This window comes from Chiloscyllium punctatum, chromosome 15 (genome assembly GCF_047496795.1).
Source record: "Chiloscyllium punctatum isolate Juve2018m chromosome 15, sChiPun1.3, whole genome shotgun sequence".
NCBI lineage: Eukaryota > Metazoa > Chordata > Chondrichthyes > Orectolobiformes > Hemiscylliidae > Chiloscyllium > Chiloscyllium punctatum.
Genome location: NC_092753.1, coordinates 25,278,301 through 25,300,661, shown reverse-complemented (window position 1 = coordinate 25,300,661; position 22,361 = coordinate 25,278,301). Strand labels below are relative to the sequence as shown.

General features: G+C 42.4%; 1 protein-coding gene across 6 annotated transcripts in view; it reads left to right on the top strand.

Annotated features, from left to right (window-relative positions):
* dgkh (diacylglycerol kinase, eta) overlaps positions 1–22,361 on the top strand; it is a 569,987-nt gene that overhangs the window by 525,188 nt on the left and 22,438 nt on the right. For 3 of the 6 annotated variants that reach the window (XM_072584800.1, XM_072584797.1, XM_072584799.1), the window contains 2 exons: positions 1,288–1,396; positions 5,661–5,675. In XM_072584800.1, coding sequence (XP_072440901.1) covers positions 1,288–1,396; positions 5,661–5,675 — 124 coding nt within the window. The remainder of the gene's footprint in view (positions 1–1,287; positions 1,397–5,660; positions 5,676–22,361) is intronic. The other 3 variants (XM_072584802.1, XM_072584801.1, XM_072584798.1) reach the window with 1 other exon arrangement.

Sequence of the window (22,361 nt, the reverse complement as noted above, 5' to 3'; positions counted from 1 at the left end):
CCTCCCCTACCCCTACTTTATTTATGCCTTCTGTGATTTTATAAATCTCTCTAAGATCACTCCTCAGCCTCCTACGCTTCAGGGAAAAAGAATCCCAGCCTCTGAAGCCACTCCTTATAATTCAAACCTTCCAGTCTCAGTAACATCCTCGTAAATCTTTTTGCAACCTTTCAAGTTTAGTAACATCTTTACAAGACCAACACACCACTCCGTACACTGGGATCAGTCTTGTCAAAGCTCTATCTCATTGAGAAGAGACTTTTAGAAGGAATGAGGTGAGGCCCTTCAAAATGATTGGCTGACATGATAACCTCTGAATCAGATGGTTACAGGTTCACATTGCCGCCCAGAGTTTTGACCACGGAATCCAGGCTCCAGTGCAGTGCTGAAAAAAATTTATTTGAGTGAAGTGGTTGGTGACATATTTAATTTCACAGCTCCTTTTAATTGTTTCCTACTACGATGCAACCACAGCAATGAGAGGGGACAAATGTTGTTTTGGTCGGAATCGCATTCCTATGGACCCTGAGGGAGTGCTGCACTGTCAGAGGTACTAGTTCTTCAATGGCATGTTGAAGTGAAACTTGGGAAGGTGTAGAGGATCCCATGGCACTAGTGGAGGAAGAGACGGGAATGTTCTCTCCAGTACTGTACACGATGCTGCAAGAATTCTCAAAGGCATTCTGTTGCTTCGGGGGTGTCCTAAGTCCGTGAGATGCTCTCTAAATTCAAGTCTTCAAAATCTTTTCATAGAAACATCAAAGCAGCAAAATGCCAATCAACCCCTCAAATCTGCTCCAAGATTCAGTACAATAATGGCTGATCATCGGGCTCAATACCCTAATCCCAACTTACCCTTATATCCCTTTGATTCCTTTAGCCATAGTAAAACACTTCTTTAAAATACTTAACGTTTTGGGCTTCAACCACATCCTGTGGTCGTGAATTCAACACGCCATTCAAGAACTAGTACCTCTGACAGTGCAGCACTCCCTCAGGGTCCGTAGGAATGCGATTCCAACCAAAACATTAAGTATTTTAAAGAAGTGTTTTACTATGGCTAAAGGAATCAAAGGGATATAAGGGTAGGTTGGGATTAGGGTATTGAGCCCGATGATCAGCCATTATTGTACTGAATCTTGGTGCACTCCTGACTCCACATAAGGTCTGTTGGATAATGTAAGATCAGTTAACAATTTGTGGAAGAAGAGTTGTCTCCATCGTTGAGAATGGCTTTAGTCGGTGTAACACTTGCAACTAACAAAATAATCGCTTCCTTTTCAATAGGACCATTCATTGGAATTTGCCAAAAGAAACAGTCGAAGTGCTATGTTCAGAATTGTGCCAAAGTTTAAGAAAGAGAAAAGCCAAAGGCATAAGGCAACTCCTCAGCCAGGTAAGGCATCATTGCTCTTGTACATTGACAGTTAATCACCTCAAACCAATTCAGCTGTAAGTGATGTTTTCACGGATACAGGATCCCCATCAGAAGAGCATTTACTTTTCACCGAACTCTCTGTGGTGATGGGAGAATGGAACTGGCAAGCAGAGAAGTTTCTGGTTATTATTTTTCAAGGGTTAAATTGGGAAAATATACAGAGCAGGGAAAATCTATTTTAAAGTATTCCAGAAATATTTCCCAATGAAACACTTTGTTTAAATCTGATAGCTCCGATATTCAAAGGAACCCATGCCATAAGAGAAACCATTTGTGTGGAGCCGCATTTACCATCTTTAATCAAAATGCTGCTGCAGTTTAACCAGCTAAACGTTTACAGCTCAGCATCAAACATTCATCAGTTTTACAATGCGTTATGCAGCCAGATCATTTGACTTCTCAGGACAATTCACTTGCAAGTTATTTCAAGCTAGATGCCAAGTGTTATCATCTCTACTTATTATTCTACTTTCTGGGCATTCTTTGTGATTGGCACTGCAGGGCAGATGGTTAGCAGTGCAGTGGTGCACATTAGGTTACCAATACACCAGAGAAAATAGCCTTGATTACAATCTCATTGCTATGCATGCAGAACTGTTCAACCCCAACACTATTCTTGTTCCATCTCCCATTGCCTTCATATAGCACACCCCACACGCACACATGCCCCATACATGGACCAACATACACACGTGCATGCATATCGCACAGAAAGACATGCCTGTATCATACACACATGCACCACATTCCATACATGCCACGTCCCACAATTTCTGTAACAGACATACAGAAATATAATACCTAACAAGTGGAAGCATGAGCAGAATCAGTAATTCTTCCCAGACTGCAGCCTAATTTATGATAACATGTATAAATACATTGCCTGGAGTCTCTTCCCCCTGGAGGGATTTACACTATTCCTGGTAGAACTTCAGCAGCAACTGTCTGCCAGTTAGAGACAACCGTTTCCAGACTTGTTCACACTTCCATCTCTTGGGTATTGTCTCTCCGGGACACTGTCATCTCACAAATCTGAGGTGCTTTATCAATTTTTTAACAAACCCCTCTTCAGTGGGTCAAAGGGCTCGATGTGATGTGCCATCCATCTTGACTTCAGATCAAGAAAACAGAAAATTCTGGAGAAACTCAGCTATTCAGAAGAAGGGTCACTGGAATCGAAGCGTTAACTCTGCTTTCTCTCCATAGCTGCTGCCAGACCTGCTGAGTTCCTCCCACATCTTCTGCTTTTGTTTCAGATTTACAGCATCTGCAGTTCTTTGTTTTGTTTTAATGATTTCAGATTCCCTGGTCAAATGTAATACATAAGCTTTACTCGTCACCAATTATTGACTTCATCCTTACCTAAGGATTTTTGTCAAATAAATATACTGATTTCCCTTCCATATTACTGGATCTTTCTGTCCCTTACATGTTGTTCCCTTTGACAGAGGTTCATCCCATGGCTTGGTTCTGGATTTTGATGTGAAATGTGATGTGGGTGGCACGGTGACTCAGTGGTTAGCACTGCTGCCTCACAGCTCCAGGGACCCGGGTTTGATTCCTGCCTCGAGTGACTGTGTGGAGTTTGTACATTCTCCCCATGTCTACATGGGTTTCCTCTGGATGCTCCAGTTTCCTCCCACAATCCAAAGATGTGCAGGTCAGGTGAATTGGCCATGCTAAATCGCCCCTAGTGTTAGGTGCATTAGCCAGGAGTAAATATAGGATAATAGGGTAGGGGAATGGGTCTGGGTGGGTTACTCTTCGGAGGTTCGGTGTGGACTTGTTGAGCCAAAGGGTCTGTTTCCACACTGTAGGGATTATATTTTTTAAAAACCTGCACTATTGCTGTTAGGAAGCGCCCTTTGGCATATTCCATGGCTGTGCACCGTGAGCAACAGGAACCATTTAGAAAAGCCTGCGAAGGGCATCCTACACAGTCCTTCCAGATGGAATCAAATTTATAAAATTGTACTGAATTGGACGGGTGACAGCTAACAATCCTGGCTATCCTCGTCTTTCAAAGAGATAATAATCAGGATTCGCCAATCTATCTTCACAGAGCTTTTAAAATGAATCAATTCCTTCTCATTCCAGTCCTGAATGTTCTCACTCTTTATTACGTAGAACAGTGTGACACAGGTACAGGCCCTAAAGGGTACACAGTACTCCAAATGTGGCCTGACCAAAGCTGCAACATGACTTGCCAACTTTTATACTCAGTGCCCCGAGTGATGAAGGCAGCCTTCTTTACCACCTTATTCACTTGTATTGCCGCTTTCAGGGAGCTACAGGCTTGTACCCTAAAATCCCTCTCTTAATCAATGTTCTGAAGGCCTACTATTCTCAGACTATCCCCTGATTCTAGAATCCTTCCCACCAACCAGGGGAAACATTCTTCCTGCATCTACCCTGTCACTGTAGGAAGTCTGTGTTTTTGAGTGAGATCTCCCCTCATTCTTCGAAACTCCTCAATATCTTATAACTCCAATGCAAACAAGTCCAGCCAGTCCAGTCTTTCATTGTAGAACAACCTCTTTATTCTAGGTATCCACATATGTAAAACTCTTCAAAAGTGTTCCAGTGCATTTACAGCCTTCCTTGAATAAGGAGCACCAGACAGCACACAGTATTCAGGATGTGGTCTCACCATTGCCCCGTATTACTGAAATGCAATACATTTATGTTCAAGCTTTCTTGTCAGAAAGGATAACATCCAGTTAATCATCTTGATTAAGTGCTGTACCTACATACGAGTTTTCCTTGACTCATGACAAATCCTCTGTCTCATAGAATTCCATAGCTGCTCTTCATTTAAGTAATACTTTTTTATTCTTCTGACCAAAATGGACAATGTCAGGTTTTCCTGCATAATAGACCGTCTGTCTGGCATTCAGCATATCTGTATTTGTCTGTAACTATTTGCATCTTCTTCATAACATACTTTCCTGCCTATCTTGGTGTCACCTTTGAATTTAGTTACCGTGCCTTCGCTCTCCTCATCCAAGTCATTGATGTACATTGTAAAAGGTTGAGGCTTCAGAGCAGACCCTGACTGACAGTGAGGAGGAAGGTGTTAGGTTCAGGAAGATATAAATAGATTGGTCGGATGGGCAGATGGAACTTAACCCTGATTAATGTGATGCCCTTTCGTAAATGAAACAATACAAGGGATGTATATTTTTGATGGGACAGACTGGATGGGCCAAAGGGCGTATATTCAATGAATGAGAAGACACCAGGAAGCATGAAGGAACAAAGGGATCTTGGGGTGGTTATCCACAGATCCATGGCAGGATGGTTTAACTGAATATAAGGCATACAGGACCTTGCCACCTTCATTTGTGGCGTAGATGATCAGAGAATGGAGCTTATATTGGAGCTGTCCAGAACTTTGGTTAGGCCACAGTTGATGTACTGTATGCAGTTCTAGTCACCACACAACAGGAAGGATGTGATTGCTTTGGAGGGAATGCTGAGGTGATTCACCAGGATGTTGCCTGGAATGGAGTGTTCCAGATATGAAGAGGGGCTGGATAAGGTCGGCTTGTTTTCTTTGGAGTAGAGAAGGCTTAGGGGGAACTGGATAAGATTCTGAGGGACATGGACAAGGTGGATAGAAAACTGTTGTTCCCCTTCGTCAAAGGGTCAGCAAGAAGGGGTCATAATCTTAAAGTGAAAGGCAGGAGATTTTTAGTGTATTTAAGGAACAATATTTTTACCCAGAAGGGGTGAGGGTCTGGAATACACTGCCTGGAAGAGTAGTTGAGGTGGGAAACCTCACATTCTTTAAAAAGTACTTGGATGATCACTGGAAGTATCATAATATTCAAGAGGTTGGGCTTAATGTAGGAAAGTGAGACTATTGTAGATAGTAGTATATTTTTGGTGGTACAGACTCAATGGGCTAAAAGGCCGATACTGTAATATATGATTCTGTGACACTTATGGACTCCACTCATCAAATCCTACCCATCAGACCAAGATGCATTTACTATGCACTGTTTTCTGCCAGGCAACCAATCACTGTCTGTTTTAATATGTTACCCCCTAAACCATGAGCTTTCATTTTCCATTCTGTCCTCAGAATCTCCTTTATGTATAGAATCACAAAAGGGGCATTGTCCAGAAGGAGATCACTTGATGTATCGTGGGAAGAAAGTAGAGACAACAAATGAAAAGTCACCTGACTCGAAACATTAATTCTGCTTTCTTCCCACAGGTATTGACAGACCTGGTAAGTTTCTTCACAATTTCCATTTTTGTTTCAGATCTCCAGTGTCTGCAGATCTTTATTTTATTCCACCCGCTTTGTCTGCAGCAGCTCTTCAAATGAGCATCATTACCTAGTGCCAATTTCCTGTACCTTGCTCATTACCTTTATCCAAATAATCATCCAATATCCTCTTGAATGTCTCAATTGAACCTGTGACCACATTTCCAGCCAGTGCATTTCAGACTCTCACTACTCATTGTAAAAAAACATTTTCTCTCACATCACATTTGCTTCTTTTGCTAATCAAGAACAAATCTACGATCTCTCATTCTTATTCCTTTCATGTGCAGGATCAGTTTCTCCCTATCCATTCTATCCAATCCACTCATGATTTTGATAGCCTCGTTCAGATTTCCTCTTAGCCTTCTTCTCTCCAAGGAAAATAGTCCTAACTTCTTTAATCTATCCTCAAAGCAGAAGTTTCTCCTCACTAGTTTGCTTCTGCACTATCTCCCAAGTGTTCATATCCCCAACTGTAATGTGGTGCCCATCATCTCCTTGCTTTGTATATCCTGTTAATAAATCTGAGGGTACTATATGTCTTATTAATTGTTCTCTTCACCTGTCCTACCATCTTCATGGTCTGTGCATAAATATACCCAGGTGCCTCTGCTCCCATACCCCCTTTAAACTTGTACACCTTAATTTGGGTTGACTCTCAATATCCTTCTCACCAAAGTACATCACCTAACACTTCCTTACATTGAACCTCATCTGCCACCTAGCTGTTCACTCTACCAACTTGTCTGTATCCTTTTGGAATTTTGCATTGTCCTCAAAGTTTACAAATCTTCCACATTTTGTATCACCTCAAACTCTGAAATTTTTCTCCTGTACCCCAAGATCTATGGGTAATTGAAGTTCCCAATTAAAACTTCTTGACTGTGTTGGCAATGTTGTGTAAATTTCCTACGGATATATTCTTCTGCATCCTTCCCCTTAGTTAATATTCTGTAGAGTACACCGAGCAATGTAATTACACCCTTTTTGTTCTGTAGCTGCGCCCAAATTGACTCCATCCTTGAACCCTCTGAAGCATCCTCTTTCTCCAGCTGTCTGTAACCAATTCGGCTACTCCTCATTTCCTGCCTTTTTTTGTGAACATCTTATACCCACAAATATTTAACAGCCAGTCCATAAGACCATAAAACATTGGAGCAGAATAGATGATCTGATAATCCTCAACTATACTTTCCTTCTTTTTCCCCTTACCATTCAAAAATATGCCCATCTCAGCCTTGAACATACTTAATCACCCAACCTTGACAGACTCACTATCCTCTGAGAAGAAATTCCTCAACACCCCTTACTCTGAGATTATTCCGCTGGTGCTAGACTGATCCACAACGGGAGACCACCTCTCCATATCCACCCTGTCAAATCCCCTAGAATCTTGTATGTTTCAATAGGTTGCCTCTCATGTTTTTAAATGCAGGGAGCACAGACCCAACTTATTCAACCTCTCCTCATAAGCCAACCCCTCCATATCCAGGAACCTTGCCTGGCCTCTCTGCTCATGTATCTTCCCTTAGCTAAGAGACCCAAAATTGTTCCTAGAATTCCTGCTGTCATCTGATTACTGCCTTGTACAATTTTGGCAATGCCTCCCTAATTTTATGCACCGTTCCTTTTGAAGTAATGGCTTATATTCTATTTGCCTTCTCTATTACCCTCCAAACTTGTATGCTAGCTTTTGTGATTTATGTATGTGTAATCCCAAATGCCTCTTACCTATAGTTTTCTATAGTCCTTCTCCATTTAAAAAATATTCAGCTCCTCTGTTCTTGTCATGGCACATAACTTCACATTTTCTCTCACTATATTCCAATTGCAAAATTTTGTCCACTCACCTATCCTGTCCATATCTTTCTTCAGACTCTGTGTATTGTCCTTATCACTAGATTAGAGTGGTGCTGGAAAAGCACAGCAGTTCAGGCAGCATCCGAGGAGCAGGAAAATCCACATTTTGGGCAAAAGCCCGTCATCAGGATTAGAGGCAGAGTGCCTGCAGGGTGGAGAGATAAATGAGAGGAGGGTGGGGGTGGGGAGAAAGTAGTATAGAGTACAATAGGTGAGTGGGGGTGGGGATGGAGGTGATAGGTCAGGGAGTAGGGTGGGGGTAGGTAGCAAAGAGTACAATGGGTGAATGGGGGTGGGGATGAAGGTGATAGGTCTGAACCCACCCCCACCCTCCTCTCATTTATCTCTCCACCCTGCAGGCACTCTGCCGCTATTCCTGATGAAGGCCTTTTGCCCGAAATGTCGATTTTCCTGCTCCTCGGATGCTGCCTGAACTGCTGTGCTTTTCCAGCACCACTCTAATCAAGTCATTAATGTATAAAGTCAACAATGTGGCCCCAGCACTGATCCCTGTGACACCCCCTAGTTACAGGTTTGCCCTTCCTTGAGCCAGGTCTCTGTTATTGCGTTATAATTGTGCCTGATTTAGAATTCATTTTGCTCTTCTTTATTCCGACTTCACCAATTAACTTGTGCTAGTGCCAACACCCAAACATTTAATGAACGTTGCTGTTCTTCTCCACTATTCTCTGTTGGTTCCCACACCCCTGCCAAGTTGGTTAAAAACCTTCCTATCAATGTTATTAAGACTGCAAGAAACTCCACCATATATTCATCTGTCTTATCCTTGAGTGATTAGCACCACATCCATAAGCATCTACTCCCTTCACCAGCAATACTGAAAAGCAGCAGTGTTTGCTAGCAAAAAGAAGCACTGCAGAAATTTGCCAGGTGCTTAGACAGTACCTTCCAAGCACATAACCACTTCCTTCTAGAAGGACGACGACAGCAGACACACAGGAACGCCACAACCAGCAAGATCCCCTCCAAGCCACTCATTATCCCAACTTGGATATACATTGCCATTCCTTCATTGTAGCTGGTTCAAAATCCTGGCATTCTCTCCCTAAGGGCATTGTGGGTTAACCTACAGCACATGGTACACAGTTCAATGTGGCAGCTCACCACCACCTTCTCCAGGGCAACTAAGGATGGGCAATAAATGCTGGGCCCAGCCAGTGATACCCACCTCCAATGAGTGAATGAAAACATTTCTGTACTCGCATGTGGCACTGGGAGTAATCCGGAGATTTCTGCATTTGAGATCCTGCTTGCTAGTTTTCTAATGAACACCCTAAGTTCAGATTGCAGAACCACATCCTCCTTCCTACATTGGTACAAACATGGACCACGATCTCTGGCTGTTCATCCTCTCCAAGAAGAATGTCCTGCAGCTGCTTAGTGACATCCTGGACCCTGGCACTAGGGAAGCCCACACCATCCAGGAGGCACATCTACAGTCACATTCCCCACAGGGGGAGGCAGGGGCCTTCTGGTATTATCTCTGGATTGCTAATCCAGAAACCCAGGTATTGCTATGGGTACATAGGACAGATTTCAATACAAATTTGAATTCAATACAAATCTAGAATTATGAATATAATGATGACCAAGAATCCATTGCTGATTGTTGGAAAAACCCATCTGGTTCACTAGTGTCCTTTTAGGGAAGGAAACTGCCATCCTTACCTGGTCTGACCGATGTGACGACCACAGTAATGTGGTTGATTCTTAATTGCCCTCTGGGCAATTGGGAATGGACAATAAATGCTGGCCCATACAACGACACCCTCATCCTGTGAATTAAATAAATTTTAAAAATGCCTGTCTCCTAACTAAATATTTTCCTGTCGCATCTCCTTTCTTCTTCCTCCTCTCCTGTTCAGCTCCTGCCAACACAAATATGGCTCTCTTGAGCAACCTGTGCTCTGATTAGCTTCTAAATCAGAAACTGACTTGGCGAGTGGAACCCCACAGCACTCTTGCACTACGGGTATGTTTCTCTTGGACTACCTGGCAGTCACCCATTCCCTTCCTGCCTCTAGGCCCTCAGGCTGCAGTGTAACCACATCACTGAGCATGCTGTCCACATCACTCTCAGCTTTGCGGATGTGCCACAGTGTCTCCAGCCACAGCTTGAGTTCTGAAACCTGGAGCTCAAATTTCTGCAGCTGTCGACACTTCCTGCATTAGGGTCCACGTTTATACTCCACAATGTGTTGCGCCTTCAAAGAACTCCAATAAATTGGTTAAACATTTTGACAAAATCATCCTGACTCTTCCCAATTACCTTGAGCTTTTGCAATTTAAGTAATTGATTCTAATCCACTCCTTTACAGATATCAAAGCAACTCCCTTGAAGTTTCCTGTTTTTTGCTTCCCTTCTTTCTTAAATAGACAAGTTGTTTTTGCTGGATTAGTGGTGCTGGAAGAGCACAGCAGTTCAGGCAGCATCCAACGAGCAGCGAAATCGACGTTTCGGGCAAAAGCCCTTCATTCCTGATGAAGGGCTTTTGCCCGAAACGTCGATTTCGCTGCTCGTTGGATGTTGCCTGAACTGCTGTGCTCTTCCAGCACCACTAATCCAGTATTTGGTTTTCAGCATCTGCAGTCATTGTTTTTACCAAGTTGTTTTTGCTACTTTCCTATCCAATGGAACCCTCCCTGATTTTTGAGAATTTTAGAAAATTAATACCAATGTATCTACTACCTCATTAGCAACCTCTTTTAAGAGCCAAGGATGAAACCCTAGTTTGCCTAAGCAAGCAGTCTGCTTAGTGAGATTTACCACCTGACTGTCATTTTACTAAGGTCCTCTCTTCCTTTCACTCCCTGATTTACATATGCTGAGTCATATGCCCGTTATGACGGTACAAATTGGTGGAATCAAATTTGAATATATTTTGTGGGGTGAATTTGTATTTGCAGGGTTACATTGTACTTTGCATGGATTTATGTAAAACTCCGTTCTCTCACTTTTTAGATTAGAGTCAATCTAAACATCATGGCATAGACAGAGAACACAGGGGGCCAACACCTTCAACATATTGTCTAGCTATCACCATTGTTAACAGCTAACCCGAGAATGCAACTTTTTTTAAAAAAAAGGTTTTGTGATTTACACATAGAATACAGTGATAGTTTCACTTCTTTTAACAAACGAAAGGCTTAACAGACAATCAATTTTTCAATGTATAATTTCAGTTACATCACACTGTAAATTTTTGCTACAAATTCTTTGTGTTAGGATTGAGCCCTCCACTACCACCTGATGAAGGAGCGACGCTCCAAAAGCTAGTGTGCTTCCAATTAAACCTGTTGGACTATAACCTGGTGTTGTGTCATTTTTAACTTTGTACACCCCAGTCCAACACCAGCATCTCCAAATCATTCCTTCCCAATGACTGTGTGGCATTCACTTTTACCAGTACTGTCAGCTACAGGTAGATTGGTGAGGATAAGGTCGACTATGTTTTTTTCTGCTTGTTGGTTCCCTCGCTGCCTGCTGCCCAGTCTAACAGAGGTGTCCTTCAGGACTTAATGAGCTTGTGATGGGCATTGAAGTTCCTCACTCAGAATATGTTATGTGCCTTTGGTTGCTTGTTGGTTTTCAACATGAACATTGATTCATCAGCCAAAGGTAATGAGCAGAAGTATTCCTTACCCATGCTTGACCTGGTGTCATTAGACTTCATGAGGTCTGGAGACAGTATTGAGGACTCCCTTCTGACTTTATACCATATGCCGTCAACTCTTCTGGGTCCATCCTGTCAGTGGGGCAAAACATACTCTGGGATATTGATGGTACTGTCTCAAATATTGTGAGGTATGATTCGGTGAGTGCGACTATGTCAGGCTGTTGCCCAAGATTCAGCCGTGAAATGTGATGGCTTTCAGCTTCTGCACAAAGGGACTTGATTAGTAGCTTTGTGAAAATGAATATATCGAGTGCCTTCAGTTTGTCTTGTGCCTTACACCATTCTGAGCATTTATGTGAAACCACACTTACCTCACAGATGAAAGAAGAAAACTTATTCCTTTTAGACTTCATCCTGGAGCAGCAATACTCCTGGAATTAGATGCTATGGAGACCCGTGAATCATCTGAGCAATAGTTGCCATCAACAGGTTTACTGGATATGCCTGATCTTGATAGGATAGTTCAGCCATTTCCTGGGGTTAGAAACCACAATCACAATCTATACCTCAGATATAATAGTGCAGCAAGAGTTCTTCAAGGCAGTGTTGATATGTCCTGATGTTCATCTTGTCCGATCAGTTCAGCTTCTTCCATACCAACCACAACTGAGAATTTATCATAAATGCATCATTACCCAGGCCTTAGAGTCTACTAAGCACATGTTCGTCACAAATCGTTTCGTTGACACCTCTTCCATCTGTCCGACCTACGTTGCCAATGTTTTAATTCTGTGGAGTTGGGTCAAGTAACAATTTGGTAGAATGTTCCTTCCAAACACAGATTATGCTCAGGCAGATTTCTGAAAAGCATTGAATCACACTTATTGTCACTAGCCTACAGGACGCTATCCAATTGCAATTGATGTAAGATCAAACAAATAGAAAGGTGAGTGAAATAAACCTCACAACCAACTTGATAATACAAATTTCACACAACCAATAGTAACACACTCTGAAAAAATGCATGTACTCGTCAAGTAAAAATAGTTTAAAATCAATCTTTCATTATGAATGAATGTAACTGGCTGATGGACTTCAGTGCCCTAATGGCCAAGTTTACTTCATTATTTTCTATCTTTGCAATTTCTTCTAGTAATCCAGACCATTTTAAACATCCTGTAATTTTGCTGAGTACATCTCACTCCCACTCTGTGACCATGATTACTGGATGAACACTTACTGAGCTCCAGCTTCAGTTTGCTTATAATTTTAGCCACAGGTTCAAAAACAAAATGGGTCCAGTGATTGGGCTCTTAGAGGCATGCCATTCCGAGCTTTGTACTGGTTCATGTGGGCTATATGTTTCAGTACCGTTAGTAGCAGACACTGTGGTCATTCCTTCTTGGCAGACCAGCACCTTGACCATTAATTGGAAGAGATCTGGGACAAACCTTTTCCACTCAGCGGGTGGTGGGACTTTGGACTGATTTGCCTGGGAAGGTAGTAGAGGCTGAGAACTTTACAACCTTCAAAACAATATTTGGATCAGTACTTCAAATATGATAACATTCAAGGATATGGGTCAAGTGCAGGAAATTCGGATCAGTAGACTCTCCGTGGTAATTATGTTGGTGCACACTGAATGGGCTGAAGGGCCTTTTCCGTGCTGAGTGAATCTATGAACCCACAAGCTGAACCTTTCACAATTGCTGTACCTTCTTCAACTACTTGGCAATGATACATAAATGTTGAACTTGGAAAGAAAGCAAACAGACCCTTGGACGGTTTTTAGTTGATCCCTTCCATCCATATTGACAGCAGTGAGGAAACCATTTAATGATGTACCAAATAGAGTTAATATAATTTCTTACCTTCTTAGCAACTGGCACAGAGGAACTTCATTTATTAGCCCCTGTTTGAAACGATTATTCCCTTTAAATTGTATTTTATCCATGTCAGTATAAACATGAATGATAAGCCATTGATCATTATTGTTCATTATTTTCATATGAATTTCAGTACAGTATGAGATTATGTTGCAAATCCTCCAGGATTGCAATGAAGACTTTAGGAATTAAAGATGAATTTCCAGGATACTGTAGCCTTCCCCCCAGGGCAAAACCCATGAGATAATGGTATTTAAAGAGAATATTTTTCTCATTTTCCAAAATATTCAAAGGAATAAAGATTGACCAGCTGTCAAGAATCAGTTCCAAAGAAGAGACATATTGGATTGGACACATTCAGTTTGTTTCTCTTTCCACAAATGCTGTCCGACCTGCTGCGTTTCTCCTGCACTTCCTGTTTTTTAATATAAATGACGATATGAATGGGGAAGCGATGGCCGAGTGGTATTATCACTCGACTGTTAATCCAGAGACCCAGGTAGTGTTCTGGGGACCTGGATTTGAATCCCACCAGGGCAGATGGTGGATTTTGAATTCAATTAGGAAAAAAAATCTGACTGATGACCATGAAACCATTGTCAATTGTCGGAAAAACCCATCTGGTTTACTAATGTCCTTTAAGGAAGGAAATCTGCCATCTTGCCTGGTCTGGCCTACATGTGACTCCAGACCCACAGCAATCTGGTTGACTCTCGACTGCCCCCTGAAATGGCGTAGCAAGCCACTCAGTTGTATCAGTTGCTACAAAGTCACAACAAAGAAATGATACCTGGCATTGACCTTGGAACTGGAAAAGACAATGGCAAAAACACAAACAGCCCTGTTGACCACGCAAAGTCCCTTACCAACATCTGGGGGCTGGTGCCAAAATTGGGAGAGATGTCTCATAGATTAGTCAAGCAACAGTCTGACTTGGGTATTCTTACGGAATCATACCTTACAGATAACACCCAAAACACCACCATTACCATCCTTGTATATGCCCTATCCCACCAGCAGGACATACCCAGCAGAGGTGACGACACAGTGGTATACAGTTGGGAGGGAGTTGCCCTCAGAGTCCTTGACATCGACTCCAGACCTCATGAAGTCTCATGGCTTCAGGTTAAACATGGGCAAGGAAACGTCTTACTGGTTACCACATACTGCCCCCCTTCGACTGATGAATCAATTGAACAACACTTGGAGGAAGCACTGAGGGTGGCAAGGGCATAAAATGTACTCTGGGTGGGGGATTTCAATATCCACCACCAAGAGGGGCTCGGCAGCAGCATTACTGATCGAGCTGGTTGCATTCTAAAGGATATACAGAGGATACTCTACTGTTCACCATTTGATTGTCCGAATATCAGATAATCTGGCAAGATCAGAAGGTCCCACTGCTCAGCTGTACTATGTTATCCAGCATTTGATTAACTGGAATTCGATTAACCAAACGAAATATTCCCCATTCGACTCCTTCACATAATGGAGGTTCCTCTGTAACTGCTAGACTGGGTCTGCAGCAGGTGGTGAGGGAACCAACAAGAGGGAAAAACATACTTGACCTCATCCTTACTAATCTGCTGGGTGCAGAAGCATCTCTCCATGACTGCATTGGTAAAAGTGACCACTGCACTGTCCTTGTGGAGACGAAGTCCTGCCTTCGCATTGAGAATAACCTCGATCGTGTTGTGTGGCACTATCACTGTGCTAAATGGGACAGACTTCGAACTGATCTAGCAGCTTAAGACTGGGCATCCATGAGGTGCTATGGGCCATCAACAGCAGCAGAATTGTTCTACAGCACAATCTACAAACCCATGGCCTGGCATATCCCCCACTCAGCCATTACCATCAAGCCAGGGGATCAACCCTGGTTCAATGGAGAGTGCAGGAGGGCATGCCAGAAGCAGCATCAACCATACCTAAAAATGACGTGTCAACCTGGTGAAACTACCAAACAGGATTACTTGCGTGCCAGTGATGGAGCTAACCACAACCAACGGATCAGATCTAAGCTCTGCAGGCCTTCCATATCCAGTTGTGAATGGTGGTGGACAATTAAACAACTCACTGGAGGAGGCTGCACAAATATGCCCATCCTCAATGATGGAGGAGCTTAGCACATCAGGGAAAAAGATAAGGCTGATGCATTTGCGACAATCTGAGGCAATGGGCCCTGATAACATTCCGCAATAATACTGAATCCATGTGCTCCAGAACTTCCCACTCCCCTAGCCAAGATCTTCCAGTACAGTTAAAACACTGGCATCTACCCTATAATGTGGAAGATTGCCCAGGTATGTCCTGTACACAAAAAGCAGGACAAATCCAACCCAGCCAATTACTGCCCAGTCAGTCTACTCTCCATCATCAGTAAAGTGATGGAAGGGGTCATCAACAGTGCTATCAAGCAGCAGCTGCACAGCAACAATCTCCTCAGTGATGCCCAGATTGGGTTCCACCAGGGTCACTCAGCTCCTGGTCTCATTACAGCCTTGGTTCAAACATGGACAAAAGAGCTGAATTCGAGAGGGGAGGTGAGAGTGAGAGTGACAGCCACGTTTGACCGAGTATGACATCAAGGAGCCCTGGCAAAACTGTAATCAGTGGGTATCGGGGGCAACACTCCACTGGTTAGTCATACTTGGCACAAAGGAAGAAGGTTGTGCTTGTGAAGTCATCTCAGCTCCAGGGCATCTCTGCAGGAGTCCCTCAGGGTAGTGTCCTAGGCCCAACAATCTTCAGCTGCTTCATCAATGATCATCAGAAGGTCAGAAGTGGGGATGTTCGCCAATGATTACAGTGTTCAGCACTATTCGCAACTCCTCAGATACTGAAGCAGTCCATGCCCAATTGCAACAAGATCTGGACAATATCCTGGCTTGGGTCGACAAGTGGCAAGTAACATTCACACCACACAAATGCCTGAAAATGAATCATCACCAATAAGAGACACTCTAACCATCACCCCTTGACGTTCAACTATATTACCATCACTGAATCCCTCACTGTCAACATCTTTGGGTTACCACTGACCAGAAGCTCAACTGGACTTACCAAATAAACACGTCAGAGACTAGAGGTACTGCAGCGAGTAACTCACTTCGTGACACCTCAAAGCCTATCTACCATCTACAAGGCAGAAGTCAGGAGTGTGATGGAATATTCCCCACTTGCCTGGATGGGTGTAGTTCCAACAACGCTCGAGAAGCTTGACACCATCCAGGACAAAGCAACCCACTTGATTGGTACCACATCCACAAACATTCAATCCCTCCACCACTGGTGCTCAATAGCAGCAGTGTGTATTAATCTACAAGATGCACTACAGAAATCCACAAAAGATCCTTAGACAGCACCTTCCAAACTCGCGACCACTTCCATCGATAAGGACAAGGGCAGCTGGTACTTGGAAACACCACCACTGGCAAGTTCCCCTCCAAGCCACTCACCACCCAGACTTGGAAATATACTGCAGTTGCTTCACAGTCATTGGGTTAAAATCCTGGAATTCCCTCCGTACCAGCATTGTGGGTCAACCCACAGCAAGTGGACTGCAGCAGTTCAAGAAGGCAGCTCACCATCACCTTCTCAAGGACAAGTAGGGATGGGCTATCAATGCTGGCCAACCAGTGACGCCAAAGTCCCACAAATAAATAAAAAAAAGTGATCATGGCTGAACGTAGCTACACCTCCACTTTCCTGCCTGCTGTCTGCATCCATTAATTTCCTGAGAAACTTAACATTCTGTGTATCTCAACCTTAAATATGTTCCAACAATGAAGCATCCATTTGGATAAAAAATTATGTAAAAATTCTATCGATTGACAATATATTCAATGCAGAAATTTCTCCCCATCTCAGTCCCCTTGTCCTGAGACTGCATCCCTGTGTTTTAGATTCCTCAACAAGCAGCAACAATCTCCATGTCTGCTCTATCAAATCCACAAAGTTGACAACCACAGCACAAACCATGGTCTTATAAGATTGAATGCTGCTGCATAACCACATGTGCCAATCAGTGAGGTATGAAAGGGCCTGTTTTACCTTTGAATTAGCACCAGAATAATTTTGGGAATTATGTTTCAAGGACCCTGAATGTTTAATTTTTATTTCAGATTGTAGTGCAAGCTTAGGAAGAGACAGAGGTTGATCAGAATTTGGATATATTTTTATTTCTACTGAGAATCCAAAAAAGAATAATTGTTTCCACAACCAATCAACAAAAACACTTTATTCTGCCTTTGGACCGAGACCATAACCACATAATCTGAAATTCTTTCATTGTTACACCCTGCTGTTCAAGGGAAATAATTAAAGCATGAATCTTTGAATATTTAATGTGGTAAGTTTTAACACCGAAACTATGTTTGCTGGTATGGAATATATGCGCAATTTTTATTTACATAACTTACATTTGTCAAGGACGTTCTGTGCTTTATTGTTGGTATTTAAAAATGTCAATTTAAATGTTTTCCTCGACCCAATTTATTTAAAAAGGGTTTTTGTTTCTTGGGCAGATCACTCTGCTTTCCAAATGCTTGCCCCACAATGCTGATGTTCATTGGGTCTTGTGTATCACTAGCAAGCTCAGCATTTGTTGCCTATTGCCCATCCCTAATAGCCATTGAAGTGAGTGAGCCATTTCAGAGCTCAGTTTAAAAAAAAACAAATTGCTGGGTGTCTGGAATCACATGTAGGCCAGACCATGTAAATATGTCATGTTTTCCTTCCCGAAAGGACGTAAGTGAACCAATTGGGTATATACAGCAATCAATAATAGTTGTCATGGTCACCCTTACTGAAGCTGGCTGTTAATCCCAGCTAATTTCAGGACACAGTTGTAACATAGGTGAACAGGCTGTCACTGCCCTAGACTGACACCCCTCCCATCCCGTAATATTGTAAAACACTGTTCCTGGACCACAGGACCTGGGAATTTTATAGGTCCCACATCTATAAACCAAGACCAGGAGCCTGTAGAATTCTGTCAGTTCCTGTTTCTTCTTCCACAGTTCTGATCTGTGCAAAAGTCAGGAGATCATTTTGGAAAGGAAGCTCATAGCTCTTGAGCCTCCTGTCATCGCTACCTAATCTTTACACTATCAGCTTTTATTTATAAACATATGCAATACAAACACGCAACTCCAAACCTTAGGGCCACAGCTTCAATCTATTCCTGTTCACTAATCAAGGAACACTAGTAAATTTGTAGTTCATAGGGTGGAAGCAAGCCATTTGGCCCATCGAGTACACATTGAGTATCCCACCTCGTAACCATGCATTCCCCATGGCCAATCCACCTGACCTGCACATCTTTGAACTGTGAGAGGAAACCAGAGGAAACCCACACAGACATGTGCAAACTCCACACACACAGTCACCTGCGGGTGGAATCAAACCCAGGTCCCTGGCACTGTGAGGCAGCAGTGCTGACCACTGAACTACCATGTCGCAGTTAATACCATCCAAATATGAGTAGACACTCACTTATCATACAGTTAATAGATTCCCTACTCTAAGTTTCAGTAACAGATTTTATATAGAAAACCGTAAATTGACAAAAAAAATCAAACGGTTCCAAATTTGGAAGAAAACATTTCTGGAGGATGCTCCTCCTCTGGAGCACATAACTGTTTCTTTTAGTGAACGAGAGTTGATGGCTCGCATTCACTCCTTTTGTGTGAGCTATTTCTTTTCTCTCCAGCATCTGTTTCAAGCCAAGAATGCCTGTCCAGAACCTTTTCTCTCTCACAGTTTTTGTGGAGTCTCCATGTGTACATTAAATGGAATACCTTGTAAAGTGTTTCACACAAACTGAACTGAACTGAACTTGCCACATACCCACAGTGGCTACATGCGCAGATCTGAGACTAGAAATACTGCGGCAAGTAACTCATCTCCTGATTCTCAAGAATCTGTCCACCATCTACAAGGCACAAGTCAGGAATGTGATGGAATACTCCCCGCTTGCCTGGATGAGTGCAGCGCCAAGAACCTTGACACCATGTAGGACAAAGCTTGTTGCTTGCTTGGCACCAAATCCACAAGCATCATCTCTTCCCCCCCCCCCCCCCCCCAGCACCAATGCTCAGTCGCAGCAGTGTGTGCTATCTACAAGATGCACTGCAGAAATTCAGCAAAGATCCTTAGACAGTACCTTTCAAACCCACGACCACTTCCATCTAGAAGGACATGGCCACCAAGTTTATGGGAATACCACCATCTGTAAGTTCCCCTCTAAGCCACTCACCATCCCTGACTTAGAAATATATCACCATTTCTTCACTGTCGCTGGGTCAAAAGTTTGGAAATCCCTCTGTAAGGGCATTGCGGCTCAACATCCAGCAGGTGGACTGCAGCAGTTCAAGAAGGCAGCTCACCCCCACCTTCTCAAGGGGCAGCTGGGGATGGGCAATAAATGTTGGCCAGCCATGATGTCCATGACCCATGAGAAAATAACTTTCAAAAGAAATGAAAAACCCAACGTCCTCCGCTTCCAGAAGCCAGAGTGCTTTTAACAAACATTTTTTTTATTTTCTTCACTTTCCAAACTACAGGACAATACCTCACATTTACCTATGAATGGGAACTTTTAGCAAGATTTTGTTTTGCCTTGAAAATATTCTTTACTTTGAGGTGTTTCAACATAGTTTTGACCTATTTGAATTAAATGCTATAATCTGTTGCAGTCTGACTATTCAACTGATCAATCAGGCTTTAGCCATAAATGTCAAAATTCCACTTGCCTGCCTTATTATCTGTTTCCCTGTGTGCTGGTCTTTTTGCGATTCATGCACAAGGACACCCAGATTCCTCTGCACTGAATTATTCTGAAGTTTTTCTTCACTTAGATAATAAGTTGCCTTTGTATTCCTCTGACCAAAATGGATAACCTCTCAGTTATCCATGTTAAACTTGATCTTAGTTATTCACTAGTGAGATGTGGGCATCGCTGGCTTGCATTGTCAGAATTTAGGTGGTGGTGAACCTCAGACTTCTGAAGAAGGATAGCTGGACCTGAAACATTGTCTCTGCTTTCTCTCCACAGATGCTGCTCGACTTGCAGAGTTTTCCCAGAAATTTCTGTTTTCATTCCAACCAATGTCTGATGCTGTTTGCTATTTCTGGGTTCCACTCAAACAAATTCCACACATTATTTTTCTGATCTGGGATTCTCCCTTACTAATGCACTTAAGCATTGAATATCTTTAAATATTCAGTTATCAGTCTTGGTCATCATGCAACCATGTTTCAATGATGGCAGTGAGATCATTATCTCTATTAGTGCCTTTAGGACATCGACCTTGTTGTGAATGTTGCCTGCACTCAGGTAAAGTGCTCTTAACTTTCTCTTTTTTGACATAATTCTGAGGCATGAAGGTAGCAAAGCTGATTGGCTGTTCTTGAGAGCTTTATGCTCTTTTTAACTTGGGACTAAAAAGATGTTTTACAGCACAACTACTTGCGAACCAATGATTTCAATACTTTTCAGAGACTTTGGCGATTCATAAACCCATCATCCATTGTTAGCAACAGATTGCTGTGATTGTCTACAAAGTGTGAATACCTCAGATCTTTTTCCCAGTCAAACAATCTGATTTCCTTTCAACCTTTGATGGTCAAACCATGTAGGCCTGCTGTCCTGCAGACTTCACAATACTTCACATGTGGTCCTCTTTGTTTTACCTTAAATGTAAGACATAATCCCAAATCATCAAAAACCTGATAGCAAATCTTTAACTGTGCAATGATCATCACTGTTTAGCAAATGAAAATATTATTTTAACCAATATGTATCACATCCTATCAAAATGCATGCACTGCCCAGCACTGCATAGTTAAAAGACTCTTTACTCAAAACGTATATCACATGAGTAAAACCCCTTGTAGCTTGTATAATTTGTTCAGATTCATCATTTTCTTTATTCTGTTCCTTGAAATTTGTTTTATCATGTATGATTTTGCAGAGCCTGGCTATTTGCTTTGGGGGCAGTTCCAGTACAAAATACAATGAAGTCATAAGTGCAGCATCTATTAATTGTTGCTTGGGCATTCTGGGATTCATTCACCGATTTATTGTTGTTTCAGTTTTGCCTTCTGCTCTTACACAGATTGTTAAAGGCGTTTACAATCTCATTCTGCCTGACTGTACTCATTCATAAGATCAATAGATTTCTACACATTATTGATATTAAGGGATATTAATGGTAGTTAGGGATAGGCAGTAAATGTTGGCCCGGCCAGCATGCCCGCATCACCTGAATGAATTTTAAAAATTACGCAATATAGATGCTTGGAAATAAACCCTGAGAGGTGGCCATTCCCTTGTGGCTGTTGAAGATGGACGACCAGGAGGGATGCAGAGAACCTGGCATTATTCATGACTAGTTAAGATGGGTCAGATTAGAAATGTACAAACTATTATGTGGCCTTGACATCCAAATTAAAAGAAGAGCTACAAGAAATGAGTGAAAATTCATGATTTGATGAGCTGAATTTTATTTAAAATAACTTGCCAGTAAGTATTTTCCATCAGCTCCTAAGTAACAGGAATGGATAATTTGGCCCCTCAACGCTTCTCTGCCATTTAATACGATCGTGACTTATCTGATTGTAGCCTCAGTTCTGCTTTACTACCCATGCCCAACAACCCTTGTGTTCATTGTCAATCAACTATCTAACTCAGCCACGAATATACTCAGTGACCTAGCCTCTCCTGCTGTCTGGGGAAGAAAATTCTACAGGTGAGCAACCCTCTGAAAAAAGAAATTATTCTTCATCTCGATTTTAAATGAGAGCTCCTTTATTTTGAAATTGGGCCTCATTGTTTCCCATCATGTGGGAATTTACTGCTGAGATTTTCCAGCAATTTCTGGTTTAGTTTCAGATTTCCAGCATGAGCAATTTTTTCAGTTTTTTTGAAATCTAGAACATCTTCCCAGAATCTATTCTGTCAAGTTCCATCAGAATCTTCTATGTTTCAGTAAGAACACCTCTCGTTCTTCTAAACTCCAGTAAGCATAGACCCAGCCTCCTCCTCCATTCCTCTAAAGATAAACTTTCATCCCAGGAATCAGCCTGGTGGTTCTTCTGTGAACTACTTCTGGTGCAACTCTATCCTTCCTTGGGAAGGAACATAGAACTGTGCACAGTAGTTCAGGTGTGGTCTCATGAATGTTCTGTGCCAGTTGTAACAAAACATCCCTACTTTTACACTCCAACCCCATACAATAAAGCCATTGTTTTCTTTCTTA